Here is a 14,410-nt window from a genome sequence, read left to right as displayed (position 1 = left end):
GAACGTATGCCCCATAGGGCCAGGGAAACTGAGCACACGTGCCCAGGCAGCAGTCCCCCCAGCGAGGCCACAGCGCTCCGGAAGCGAGGCCTAGCACGGGTCCCGCCCGGGGGGTGGGGGTGCTGACCTGCACTTGCATGTAGAGATGGGCTTCCTGCCGTTCCTTCCGTTTCTGAGCCTCGATCCTCTTCTCCTCCTGTAGTCGTTCCACCAACTGCTGAGGGATATCGTGGTCGGTGACAGCTTGTAAAACCTCACCTGCACGACAAATGTGCCCGCGTTTACCTCTGCGCGGGTTCTAGGATCCCCTCCTGAGAACGCCCCCATTCAGCGTCGCCATAAATGGAGCAGATCTGATTCGGGGGAAATGACTTGATACCGTGAGCCCGCATCAAAACCCACACGGCCCCGTCCAGCTTGCTTGCGGAGGTCGGGAGCGAGGCCGCACAGGCAGAGCGCGGAACGTGCTGGGGCAAGTGGCACAGCTCAGGGTACAGCTGTCAAGCTTCCCAGGTAACAAGCCGGCTACTCACTCAGCTTTGATTCCCTGATGTAAACCAACATGTACGCGTTCGTGCAGTGCCGCACCGACAGGTCGTCGTCGTGACCCCCGTAATTGTGCTCGATGGCCTCCTCTTTCGTACACCTGGACACCACGTCGTCGTCGAACTTACACCACTGGCAACAAGACGCAGCAGAGAGAAAGCGCTTTGAGAAGCACACAACCGGAGAGGCAGCGTTTACCTACAAGTGACGCAGGGAGGTGCCGGGCCAGGCGCCGCCTCGGGCCGCCCTCTCGGGAAGAGGCCAGCCAGCACCCGTATTCTGGGGCCACTGTGAGTTTGTCCCTTGGCAATTCCGTCACATGCTCAAATGGCCCACTTCGAATCAGATTCAATCTCCCGACAGTACAACTCTTTGCAGATCTGAGAAAATCATACCGAGTACACCTGACTTCGTCGGTAAAACTGGAGATTTTACGGTGTGGTTACGAAATTCAATGGGATATTTGATAGGATACGTTATCACAGCAAGAGAGGGCCTGGCTCAAGAAAAGGTCAGCAGAGTTGTACAGAGTACTTCTCTTCTGATCTCTTCATTGTGGGTCGAGGTGTTCTAAATGGCACTAAGTCTTGCAGAGAAAGGTTTGTCGTGGTCTGGGGCTGTGTGAGCAACCCCTGCCCAAGTCTCCTCACATGAGGGAGGTGGGCTCGGCCTCTGCTCTGTTCTGCACTGGCGCTACGATCCTGGACACAGACCCTGAGGACACCCTCACCCCTGGGGAACACTAGGAGACGCAACGGAGCATCATGCAGCACAGACAAGCAGGCACGCAGAACGTGTGATTCACCCAGCCTCCCCTGCCCAAGGATTTCTTTTTCTTTCTTTCTGTCTTTTTTAAATTTACATCCAAATTAGTCAGCATAGAGTGGAACAATGATTTCAGGAGTAGATTCCTGAGTGCCCCTTACCCATTTAGCCCGTTTCCCCCCCACAACCCCTCCAGTATCCCTTAGTTTGTTCTCCATTTTTAAGAGTCTCTTCTGTTTTGTCTCCCTCCTTGTTTTGGTATTATTTTTGTTTCCCTTCCCTTATGTTCATCTGTTTTGTCTCTTAAAGTCCTCATATGAGTCAAGTCATATGATACTTGTCTTTCTCGGACTAATTTCACTTAGCAAAATCGCTCCAGTTCCACCCACGTAGTTGCAAATGGCAAGAATTCATTCTTTTTGATTGCCGAGTAATACTCCATTGTATAGATATTACCACATCTTCTTTACCCATTCATCTGTCAATGGACATTTGGGCTCTTCCCCTATTTTGGGTATTGTTGAAAGTGCTGCTATCAACATTGGGGTGCATGTGCCCCTTCGAAACAGCATCCCTGTATCCCTTAGATAAATGCCTAGTAGTACAATTGCTGGGTCGTAGGGTAGTTCTGTTTTTAATTTTTTGAGGAACCTCCGCACTGTTTTCCAGAGTGGCTGCACCAGCTTGCATTCCCACCTGCCCAAGGATTTCTTAAGTGGAGAGCAAGTGCCTCCCATTAGGTGTGCAATGATAACGGTCCAATGTTCAAGGCTACTTCAGTGCATACGTCAAGTGCAAGCACTCGTTCACTATCACTTTTAAGGTATCAGCCATTCATGCGTGGGAACACAGATAAATCAGAGCCCAGGGTGGAATCCTGCACTATTCAGGCCATCGGGTTGGGAGAGGAAAAGGCGAAGCTGAGCGCTGGGTGAGTGCCCCACACACCATGACATCTGACTCCGCCCCCTGCCCGGCACTTACTTTGCCGTCCCCTTTGGGGTTTAGATAAACCACGTAATGTCCACCATGATTATCTCCACTGTGAACCAGGACTGCGTGAAGAATATAATTTGCAGGGTCCTTAGGATCTGTTTTTTGCAAAAATTCATCGAGTGGTAACTGTTCTGGGAATTCAAACCTATTAAAAAAAACATTTTTAAAGAAATCCAGGTTTCACTGACATGTAAAATATTTCATGTGGAGACTTTATTGCTAGACGTTCTAATTTACTGGCTCGTCTTTATTTGGAAAGAGAAGTATCACTCTGACTCGGGAGGCCCTCCGAAGGACTTCTGTGGCAGCTCCTATTCATTAGGACAATTATTCACACATCAGTACAAAATGTGAAGCTAGGTATGAGAAAAGACGCACACAACGCATGGAGACACCCAACAGATTTCTAAGCTGAGGATGTCACACAACAGCCAGTCTCAGGACAAACACACACCAGGACTTGTCCAGGATGTGGATGGCTGCAAATGTATTAATGAATGATTCCGACTGTCCTGGACCAAGACCACTGAGGACACGCTGCAAGTTTGAGAACCTGGAGGGATCGAATCTGACAGGGGACACACGTGAGAAAGGATCCCGTATACCCTGGGATTTCGGGAGACATCTGAACTTGATTTGTTTGTAAATTACTGGATCCATAAGCATTTTAATAACAGGGTCACGATTAATTACTAAGAGGGCCTTGAGCGACAGGAAGAAGGGCAGGCAGCTCGGCGAAGACGTGGAGGAGAGCGGCGCATGGTGTCTCCAGGGGCAGCCGGCTCGGCGCCCCCGGTGCTGCCCTCAGCAATTCTGGCTGCGCTGCCATATGTTCTGAATTCCTAAAAGATGCCAGAAATCTGGGCTTTTATGTGAAATCTCAAGGTTTTGATCTGTTTTGTTTTAACGTTGGCAACTAATTCCAAAAGCAGAAACAAAAGCAAGGTGAGGACCCAACGACACCCACCGGCAGGTGGGGCTTAGTCTGCGCGCTGCCCACGTGTGAGGTCTGGTGGGGACGGTTTCTTTACTACACACTCCACGATCGTGGACAACGAGGAGCCGGCAAAGACCCAGCTGGTGGCAAATAATCGGACTGGGTCCACTCTTACTCCAGTTCCATGGGGGGACTGACCAACCACCCTATCCTGAGCTCAAACTAACCAGGACAAAAATAATGTATTCTAAGCTAGGTAAGGGTGTGTGTACTATGTTTCCTTTTTATCTGGAATTTTGAAAACACGGGCAGTAAAGCACACAAGTACATCTACATCCTCTTCTTGAAAATTCCAACACGTTCTAGAAGTTGATACAGAGAGTACAAAATAATAGGGGAACATCAAATCCCACTCCTGAGCAAACAGCTAAGCTACATTGGGTCAAACAGAAAGCACCCCCCCCCCCCCCAGGACGTCCATCCGCCACAGCACAGAGCGGGGCAGGGTTCCGGTAGAGGGAGTTATGGGAGGAGCAGCCTCTGAAACTCTTAAAGGAAATTATCCCTTTAAAATTATACTTCTTGGGAAACTGAGGCACACAGGAACTCCCAAGTACATCGGAGATGAACTGACATTATAAAAAGACAAACAAAGCATGGAGACTGACCCCCCGAAGTCAGGTGATGATTCAATCTTAACTTTAACACCCCACAATAGATTACCTATCATTGATCTTGATATTTTGGTCCGTCTGAGGGTCATACATAAATCTCATCAGCTGCAGATGTAACACTGGTGGCAAAGTTAGGAACTTCACACCTTTCTCTGCTTCCTGAACATTGGAAAAGAAACCAAGTTTAGTTGGGCCCTACTTTGTCCCTGGAACAAGGGCAACAACGGCGGCTGGCAAGACAGGGGTGGGGGGTGGGGGTGGTTTAAGGGATCCAAGGCAGGGTGCTTTGAAAATGTTCAGGCCCATAAGCAGAGAACAAACGGGTGGTTTTCGGTGGGCAGGGGCTGGAGGATGTGACAAAATAGGTGAGGGGGATCAAGAGGCACTAACTTCCAGTTATAAAATAAACAGGTCACAGATTCAAAGTACAACGTAGTGACACTGAGAACGCTATGTGGGGACAGAGAGCCACTAGGCCTGTCGTGGTGAGCATTTCATAATGCTCAACACCAAATCTTACATGGCACACCTAAAATAAAATAGTGCATGTCAACTACATTTCAAGTAAAAAATAAAAATAGCTTAGGTCATGATCTTGTGGTTCATGAGTTCAAGCCCCACATCATCTCCTCTGATGTCAGCACAGAGCCCACTTCAGACCCTCTATCCACCCCCCTACACCGCCTCCGCCCCATACCCCCCACCATCCCCACTCACGAGTTCTCAAAAATAAATATTTAAGGGGCACCTGGGTGGCTCAGTCGGTTAAGTGTCCGACTTTGGCTCAGGTCATGATCTCCCGGTTCACGGGTTCGAGCCCCGCGTTGGGTTCTGTGCTGACAGCTCAGAGCCTGGAGCCTGCTTCAATTCTGTGTCTCCCCCTCTCTCTGCCCCTCCCCTGCTCATGCTCTGTCTCTCAATAATAAATAAACATTAAAAAATTTTTTTAAATAAAATAAGATGTTCTACTTAGACCTTCACCACGTCTGCTACCAAAACTGAGACCATGCAGCAGCAGCTCATGTGCGAGGTTTATTTTCGGTTATGTTCTCTCTGAGGCCCAACCACAGGCAATAGCCAGGTGAATGGGGGCTTAATCATGCTGCCATGTTATACGCTCATTAAACATGATGGAAAATACATGGAAAAGCACAGCAAGTCATTAAATGGAGAGGCAGAAGCCTAGAATTACAATTCTGTAAGGTTTGAGGTGTCCACAGACACCTGGACAGAACAGGCAGAGGCACAGACAATCATGCACCGGGAGGTCTAGACTAGATCAGCTTCCCTCACCCTGGACTTTCGGGACCTTCGCGTCGGAGCGCGCCCTCAGTGCTCAGTCCAACCCGCTTCTGAAGACTGTCCTCAGTACCAGCAACTCAGTCTCTGTGCTGCGGGACTCGCCCGCTCCTGAACGAGGCCCCCCCTGCAGGCCCGACTCCGGCCTGCTCACTAAAATAAGCCTCTGTGGCAAACTCAGCCACCAGCAGGCCACCGGGGGTCCTGTCACAGCTCCACTTTCAATTCAGACCTTGCTTCTGGGCTATGTCCACCCGGAGGAACGGGGCTGTGACAAGCCACAATGTTCTCTGATGCTGAATCAGTGTGCTTACGAGGGCAAGGTTTCTCTGGAAAGAAAAATGAAAACCTGGGAACCTCCTGCCACACAAAGGAATGGCGTGGTTTTTCTACACCTTGAAAGAATCAAAGAATTGCTCCTCCACCACGGTCCATTGTGACCGTGATTCTAAAATACTATGTACTGCTCACCCAGACCCCCAAACCCACTGTGGACAAGGCAATTCTTGTGAGCTGACTGCAGTGCTCCCTGAGCACGTCTAGCTGCGTGTCTGCAACGTGACTTTCTGATCCACTGTGCAGCATCCCTGAGTGGCCTGACCAAGCAGGAGAAGAGCAGATCCGAGGCCCACTGAAACAGGGGGCACATCAGCACCATGAATTATAAATCGGCAAGCCTGGCAAGCAGGACGGTCTGAGAAATTGGCAACTGGCTGAGCTGATGTGTCCGGGTTAGGAGTCTGCAACACAGACCCTGGATGGCTGCGTCTGCGAGGGCGCTGCTGGCCCCACCGATCGTGCCCCAGGCCGTGTCTCTCCACCTGACCAGTCACCGGTCCACAAGGCTCACTGCTCTGCCAGAAGCTTCGGGTCCCTGTGGGGCCTTGTGGAAAATAAGCAGGGACAGCCTGTGTTCACAGAACCAGGACAGAAGACACACTCCTTATCCTCTAAGTCACGACCCTTTCAAAAACTAACTGCACCCCACACATGCACCCCAAAGTGGAGTCCGAGCGACAAAGTCCACCGCAGCCGGAGAAGTGGAGGAAAAGCTCTGCGTGGGCAGCACCGAGGCCAGGAGCAGGGGGGACGGACACAGTGAGAAAACGCCGTGTGCTGGGTGACAGGCCTACCTGAGAAACGAGCTGCAAACCCCCCTCCCCAGCCCCCACCCCCGCCGTGTGATCGCAGCTCCCAAGATGTAATGGCTGCACTCAGAATTCAAATCCTTTGAGCTCTGGGTCTGAGCAGCTTATGAAAAGCTCCAAGTGACTGTTTGGTCCACAACTGAAGCAGCGCATCGTTCCCGCGTTACCTGCAAGCCGTGCTCCCCGGCGTCATATTTATTGTCGCCGTCTAGTTGTTCCACGGCCACGTAATCCACAAATGATTCAAATACTTCAGAGAGAGAGAGAGAGAGAGAGAGAGAGAGAGAGTTAGCCAATGGTCTCACTAAAGGCCTTCATGACAGCACGGCTGCCCCATGCACTCAAGCTTGCCAGGGAGGACACCAGTGGTGGCCTCCAGCCCCTGACCCAGACGGCCACCAAGCCCCCGCTGCTCCATGAAAACCCGGACCCCTGAGAAACTGACACGGTTCCTTGAGGGTGTTTGAAGCTGTAACACGGAATCAAGTGTTTTAACAGCTTTACCAAAATCAAGTACCATTAAAGTACAAAATCTAACCCACACATAGAGCTGTAAGAAAGACCATGTAGACAGAGCAGGAACGTGGGGTCAAGGTGAAAGGGTGCAAACTTCCAGCCGTCAGAGAAGGACTAAGGACCTAACGCAGAACACGGTGACAAGGGCTCAACATCCTGTTGTCTAACTGAAGTTTGCCAAGAGTGCAGCACCTAAATATTCTCTCATGCACGTGCGCGCGCGATGAAGAAGGGACGTGTCAAGGTGGTCACTGGGACAGAGCACTCCTTTCACAGTAGTATATCCGCAACGATCACAACGTACACTTTGAATATCCTAACATTTTGTCAATTTAACCAAAATAAAGCTGGGGGTGGGAGGTGTAGAATTTGCTCAGGGAGAACCAGTGGACCAGAAGCAAGAATCTAAAAACAAACCCACACAAATATGAGCAACTGGCCGCTAACAAAGGTGCAGAGCAACGCGGAAAATGTGACGGGATCACCTGAGACCCACAGGGGGAGGGTCGGTCTTGACATCCTACCACATGCAAAACACCACTGTGTGGGGATTGTAGACAAACAGAAAAGATAAAACAGTAACAGATCAGAGACGACCTTATGACTTCAGGACAGAGGTTCTTAGGACACAAAAAGCAAAGAAAAAATCCGGTGATTACACTAAAATTCTGCAATTCCATTAAACACGTGGCAAACTTAGAAGAGTGAAAATAGGTGAGCCCCACAGAGGGAGCAGCTCAGCAACACAGCCGGGCCAGTGCCCAGAACACTGAGAATGGCTCCTGCCCGGCTCCCTGCCCCTGTCACGGCTCCCTCGGGAAGGAGAGGTACCAGGCACACTCTCCTGCGCTGGACAAGGACCCCGGGACTGTCCATCCAAAAGAGGTTTCAGGCCCGGGAAAACAGGCGGTACGGGACCATGATGGGTAAGAGCAGTTCAACTGTCCCAGCTCACCGTGTGGGAGAGAAACCCAAAGAGGGCCCACAGCAGCTGCCATCTGCAGCGCAGAGTGCCCAAGAAGAAAGCGGCAGCTCTCCCAGAGCCCCCAGGGAGGGCTGACCAGCAAGCAGGGTGAAGACTTATCTGGGGGCAGGGAAAGAACCACCCAGAGGCCGGGGGTACAGCCCCCAGAGGACACGCGAGCCTGGGAACAGTCTGTGCTCCCTCCAGCCACGGTGAAAAGCCTCCTTGTACACGGAGCTCCGGGCACGGCCTCAGGTGGGGGCCCATGTAGCGCTAACCACAAACTGCTGTGCTCCCACCGGACAGGGCGTAAACACAAGCCTCCAAAGAATCACATGGTGTCCAAGCAACTCCAACAGGTCCCAGAACAAAGGTGAAGAACGTCCATACCCGAACAAGGTAAAAATCACAATGGCAGGCATCCACCAAGAGGACCAGACATGCAAGGAAGCTGGAAAACAGCCCCTGATGAAGAGCAAAGTGAATCAACAGAAACCAACCCAGAAATCACAGGTGACAAAACTGGCAATCAAGGACATCAACTATTATTAACTCCATCCCAGATGTTCAAGAAGACATCCAAATTGCCAGTAAGCAGCCGGAAAGGTGACCATCTCGCTGACCTTTGGGGAAATGCATACAGACAGCGAGAGTGCCACACTCTCACCAAAATGTCCAGACTGCTGACCGGTGGTCCTGCTGTGGATGCGGAGCGATGGCCACTGTCACACATGGCTGGGAAACAGAGATCAACAGACTGCTCTGGGAGCCTCGCTGGCCTCACCCACCGAATGTATATGCGTACCCTTGGAGCCTACAATTCCGCTCACCGTGAACGCAGAAGGATGCGTGCCGGAGACGGGCACAGCAATGGGAAAGGGACCTTATGTCCGAGCACCACACACTGAAAACGCAAACATCTACCAAGGAAAGAGTGGTTCCCAAAAACCTGCGGCATCCTCCTCACGTGGAGTAGCGTAAAGCAACGAAAACCATCAAGTTACCACCGCTCCTCGCGATATGCACGATGCACAGATGTGGCGCTGGGCAAAAGGAGAGAAGCAGGGGCTGTGTAGCCTGTATGATCCCATCTCTGTAAATACTTAAAACAGGCAAAAATAACGGCGGTGGGGGGGGGGGGGGGGGTGTTAAAAGGCCAAACAGCGGTTCTCCTTTGAGACGAGGAGGTCGCGGCCGGGAAGAACCAACGTGTGGGCGGCAGGCGTCGTGATGTGTGACCCGTGTGGGGCCGCGAGCCTGTGTTCACTTGGGAAGCTGTTCGCTCATCACTCGGGTGGGGGTCTCTGTCTGCACTAGATTTCAATGAAAATCACCGGGGTCAATGAAGCATGAAACCAAAACAGAAATGAGCGGAAGGCCAAGGTTATGTACATGGAACTTACTGTTTTTCTTTCCTTTTATACTTAGCTGGATATCATAATAATCTTCTCTCCTATCGGATCGATAGTCTACTTCTTTACACTGGATATAGGACTACAAATAAGGAAAATAAGAGGGTTTAAGCGTTAATTGTCGCTATCGTAGCGTTCTTAAATCATCTTAAAATCATTCTCTAAAGCTGGTAGCCACATACCACCATTTTGCCTCTGAACAATTTAGGTATGGTGCCTTCCACACACGTGCCCTTCATCTTGTTTTCCACATTATCAAGCAGCTGGAAGAGAAAGTTTGGGCTTTAAGAAAATGTGATGCTTCATTAACAGACAGTAATTCGAAACTTGACTAGGAAATTTCAATGGTCAAAGAAGTTCTAGACTATGAATATTATGACCTCCAGCATGCAATTATGAAAACATACAAAATCTTCGTCCTCGGTTGGGTATTTACAAAAATATCTACATGCAACAGTTGAGATTAACCTCTATACAGCCTTTGGAATGAATTAGTAATCTGTAGTGCCTTTAGAAGCATTTTTTATATTCATTTTACCTCTGTGGAAAAGCATGTAAATTGAGCACTAAACTTAACTCGTATTGGTCCACACCAAGAGATAAATGAGGTTGAGCCTGTCAACAGGATTGACTGGTTTGTCCATGGATATTTAATGAACTGGATTCAATCCAGCTAGTGCTGCAAAACAGAAAACACACCTTGCCCAGCCAATCACCTTGAATAGCCGTTTCATGTTGTGTATGTGTGTGACTTTGTGTGTGTCTGTGCGTCTTTGGTCACGACTGGAAGGACGGGAATTTGCTAGTGACTAAAGATGGTTTGGGGGAGAATCACCCGCACAGAGAGCTGCCTCTGTTAGAACTTCTGTGCAAAAGACGAGTCTGGGCGCTACGGAGTAACAGGAGTCCCTAGTCTACGGCGAAACAGGGCGGCCAGGACAGCTACGTCAGCCAATCTGTGGTTTCTCCGACTGGTAACTGGGGCAGATGTACCAACGGCAGATTTAAACCACACTACCTACCGCTACCGAAATTCAAGTTTCCCCTCACGCTGCCCTCTCCAAGAACAATTTTGTTCTTTCTCTCTGGCTCGTAAACTAGACAGACGCTGCCTTTCCTTCCTGGCCTGGCTCTGTCCTGAACAGAGATGGGCGCACCTGAGTTGCACTGGCGCGAGGCAGGTCTGAGGTTTTACTTGCTACCACGTCCGACAGTGCTTTACAGCAGTCAATGTTAAGTAGTGTGCGGTTACGGCGGAGAACTTACCACTCGACACAGCTCCTGAACGTCGTGCTGCATGAAGCTATCTAAAGTTTCCCACCTTGGAAAGAGAAAAGGAATGTTTGTATTTATTTACACTTCCAGACTTCAAGTAAGAGTAAACTAAGCAACTCAGACTTGAAAAGCGAGCTGTAGGACAGGCCACTATTCGTCAATCCATCTTCTGAGGGAATTATCTTTAGGGGTCCCCAATTTAAAGACCACTGAATTCTATCAGGGCACCAACATCTTCACAGATCTGTCCTGTTCTGAACGTCCTGCGGTGCATAAGAGGACGTCATTAAGTGGTGAATTATTTCTCAGGCCAAATTCCAAACCACAGCCTTTTATTACGGAAAGGACAAACCAAATCCAGTGATCGAAACACCCAGGCGCGCTGATATGCCTACACTGCGCTCTGGATTCTCCTACTACGCGCTCACCCATCCTTGCAGAAGGAAGGAGAAGGCGAAGAAGGCAATACAATACATACCCGAAGGACTTCGTTAGCTTTTTTGTTCCTACAGGCTTATCGCTGTGCTGTAATTCGTAGAACACTCTTTGTAATGCTAAGGGGACGCTTTTGGATGAATCATCACCCTCTGTTGGCATCATGTACACAGCCTAAAATAATTGATTAAAAAATAAAAAATGGAATTTTATGTGAAAGTATCATTTCCAATATCACAACGGCTAAGGTAGTTGGTAGGGCTTCTAACTAACCCTCCAAAATAGCTCAGGAAACTTTTTTAAAAGATCCTCAAAGTCTGTAGAGGCAACACAAAAACCATGAGAAAGCAAAAAAGAATTTAAAAATTTACCTACAACTCGCCATCCAAAGAGAACCACTTGCATTTCATACCTCTTGGAACAACACTTTTTAGCTTCACATCGCTTGTGAACAAAAGGTGTCACGAAACCTAAGTGCCACTGGGATGATCCACACCCCCACCCCCGGTCCCGACTATACCGTTCTGTCGTGGTCACTACAGTGCCAATGTAACCAGAAAAGCCAGCAGAGCAGACCAGCCAGTGACTGCCCCCGCCCCCAACCCGGAGTCCGTGTGGCCTGCACCCTCGCATGGCCTTCCGAAAGGACTGACGACTAGCCAGCCTGTACCAAACTCAGGGGGTGTCTGCGGTCTTTACTATTAGCGCTCTCAGGAAAACGACCTTTACCTGTATGTGAAATTAGACTTCACAGCCGGTGGCTTTGCAATTCAATTTTAACATAAAAAACTTTTCAGATGTTGCTGCTTAATGCCTTTCATATTTAAAAAAAAAAATTTTTTTTTTTTTAGTATCTCTAGCCCAACAAAATTAGGTTAGCTAGCAAACTTTTGATCATCCAAGTTAGTTTCACGAGTGTCCAAACACGGAGGAATAAAGATATGCATAAGCATCCCAGAGGGGCCCCCATCCGGAGACAGCACTGTGGTGGTACCGGGAGAGACACGGCAAAGTCCGCCGACAGGACTCTGCTTGTCCCTTAAAACTTGAGAAGAGGGTGGGCAGGAGGTTGAGGGAGAGAAATACCATCCATTTACCTTTCGTAGTTGATTTGTGAAAAATAAAGTCTGCAGCAGGCTGTTCATGTAACAAGTCGCTCCCTGATTCTTTAAACCGACATAGCCCGTGTGCTTCTTTGAATCCCACCTACAAGACCAGTTCGAGGTTGAGGGAAAACCACATAGGACACGGCCTCGCTCCCGCAAATGCGTGTGGAGCATGTGGCCGCCACACTGCTGTGCACCACCGCCTGTCTCCCGCCATCCTGACGTGGGAGCGACTGCCACGCACTCCTCACCGCCAGGCCCCTGCCTGGGCACCAGGGCCCAGAGTGCTGGGCACAATCATGGGCTCAGTTCACCCAGGTGCACGCACCGGGCGCTGGAGAAGCAGCTTAATGCCGCCGACAGCAGCGCTGTCCTCGTCTACCAAGATCGCCACTCGCCCGTACTGGCTGGATTCTATCAGACTGGCTCCCAGTGTGGCTCTCCTGCATTCATATTAAGTCACGTGTGGAGTCAGCAAGAAATGCCAACGGCTGAAACCCCTCTTTTCTGCAGACTCATACACATGAACGAAGCCAGGCATGTGTACCGGGGCAAGCTGAGCTCAGACTTCTGAACTAGCACTCTCTCTCTTTAACCTGCTAGGCTGGTGGTCTTCTCTGAGCAGAATGGGTAGGTCCTCTCAGAGCTGGCGGTCCCCACCGCACGCCCCTCCCCCAGCCCATAGTGACAGGAAGCTCGAGGGAATACCAGTCAAACCACCCCCGGGCCCATCCCCATCTGCATATAACATGAAGACAAGAACGAACACTTTCGCCACTGAGCTGTGGCCAACACTAGACCAGGTGTCAGGGTCAACAGTAAGTGCTGATTCCAGGGCTTAGTCCGTGACCTTTCTGACACACTTGGGTATACCACACGGCCCTGGTTACAGTATGTGCGTATCTGTGGATCATTTTAAAAATTGGCAAGAAAATGCAAGAATCCTAAATTATAAATGGTTATTTTAAAATCTATAATCACAAAGATTTAGGTGATATTGCCTGAATAGATTGTGGTAAGTAACACTAAGCCAAGAAATCAGTTTTGATTGGTAAGGGTGAAAAACCCAGTCCACTTTTTTAGTCAAGAAAAGTAGATCATAAACATAGGGAAAAGGTTTTTAAAATGGGGGGGGGGGGGGGAGACAAACGCAAAAAACTGAGTTTTCTTGTTTTTTGCCTCCACCCCTGCTACAACTCAAGCCCTGAAAAGGCTGCTCAAGAAAAGCTGGATCCCTCCTGTACTTGCGCTGGCCACGTCAGCCAGGACCTGGGCTAAGTAACAGCTCCTCCCTGGCTGCCCCACAGTCCCTACTGGATTCCACCCAGGCCAACCACACCCTCCTGCCAGAGCAGGGCCCCATTAAGACACACAGGTAGGGGGGAGAGACAGGTGCCTGCCACTCCACTTCTTCCCAGACTGTGCTTTCCAGCCTACCCGTCCCCAGCCCTGAAAAGTCAGCAGGTCCCCATGGCCCGGCGTACCCACCTCAACTCCCACACTTCGCTGCCGGTGCCTTCACTCCTGATGTTCTCCCTGCCCCAACCCCCTAACCTCCTTAACATGTAGCCCAACCCCATGCTTTCTGCAAGGCCAAGCACGGCTTTGTGCACACAGACCTCCCACCCCTGGGGTTCGATCACATCTCCTCCTCTGAGTTCGGCTACACCTCCCTCACCCTCCTGCCCGCCACCCCTCCACCATCATGCCTGCCACTTCCAGAACTGGTAGGAACTGCCCCCTCCCCGCCACAACGGCCCCACCAGTCTGTGTATTCCTTGGGGACAGAAACCCATGGCTAACTGGCCGACCAGAATTACACTCCTAGTGCACAGCAGTGTCTGGCATACAGAAAATGCTCAATACATGTGTCAAGTGAAGGGGTCAGTATGAAGCTGGGTAAGGTGTGTGTGCCTAGGGGCAAGCACAGGGAGGGTGCTTATCGGTTAAATATATGCACTGCTAATATGCTAATGTTTCTTTCACTACAGCACAAAAGGCATTTCTTAAGAGCGCCCAATTAAAGAAAAACTTACGCAACTCCATGGGGAGCATCCGCCTGTACAAAGACTTCAAAAGTAACTTTGTCATCATCTATAAATCCTTTCTCAGGATCAGTCACTTCCTATAAAAAATAAGAATATCCAACTTGCATAAGAACACACGGACGCGTGCTACATTCCAAAGAGACAATTACCCTCACACCCTCTGCATGTTAGAGGAAAAGACTGCTTTTTCAAACACCCAAATCGTGCTTCTGGTTTTGCAGTGTTTTGACTGGTTTTAAATAGTGTCCTCTGAACAAAACCAGCAAAAGCATGGTTCCTCTTGGAGGCA

General features: G+C 49.9%; 1 protein-coding gene across 1 annotated transcript in view; it reads right to left on the bottom strand.

Annotated features, from left to right (window-relative positions):
• Positions 1-14,410, bottom strand: part of USP7 (ubiquitin specific peptidase 7) — a 66,571-nt gene that overhangs the window by 10,407 nt on the left and 41,754 nt on the right. The window contains 11 exon segments of the mRNA XM_045461942.1: positions 128-258; positions 534-678; positions 2,296-2,452; positions 3,968-4,077; positions 6,533-6,615; positions 9,249-9,339; positions 9,440-9,520; positions 10,524-10,578; positions 11,011-11,141; positions 12,065-12,173; positions 14,110-14,198. Of these exon segments, the coding sequence (XP_045317898.1) occupies positions 128-258; positions 534-678; positions 2,296-2,452; positions 3,968-4,077; positions 6,533-6,615; positions 9,249-9,339; positions 9,440-9,520; positions 10,524-10,578; positions 11,011-11,141; positions 12,065-12,173; positions 14,110-14,198 (1,182 nt within the window).

This window comes from Leopardus geoffroyi, chromosome E3 (genome assembly GCF_018350155.1).
Source record: "Leopardus geoffroyi isolate Oge1 chromosome E3, O.geoffroyi_Oge1_pat1.0, whole genome shotgun sequence".
Classification (NCBI taxonomy): domain Eukaryota; kingdom Metazoa; phylum Chordata; class Mammalia; order Carnivora; family Felidae; genus Leopardus; species Leopardus geoffroyi.
This window is presented reverse-complemented; position numbering and strand designations above follow the sequence as displayed.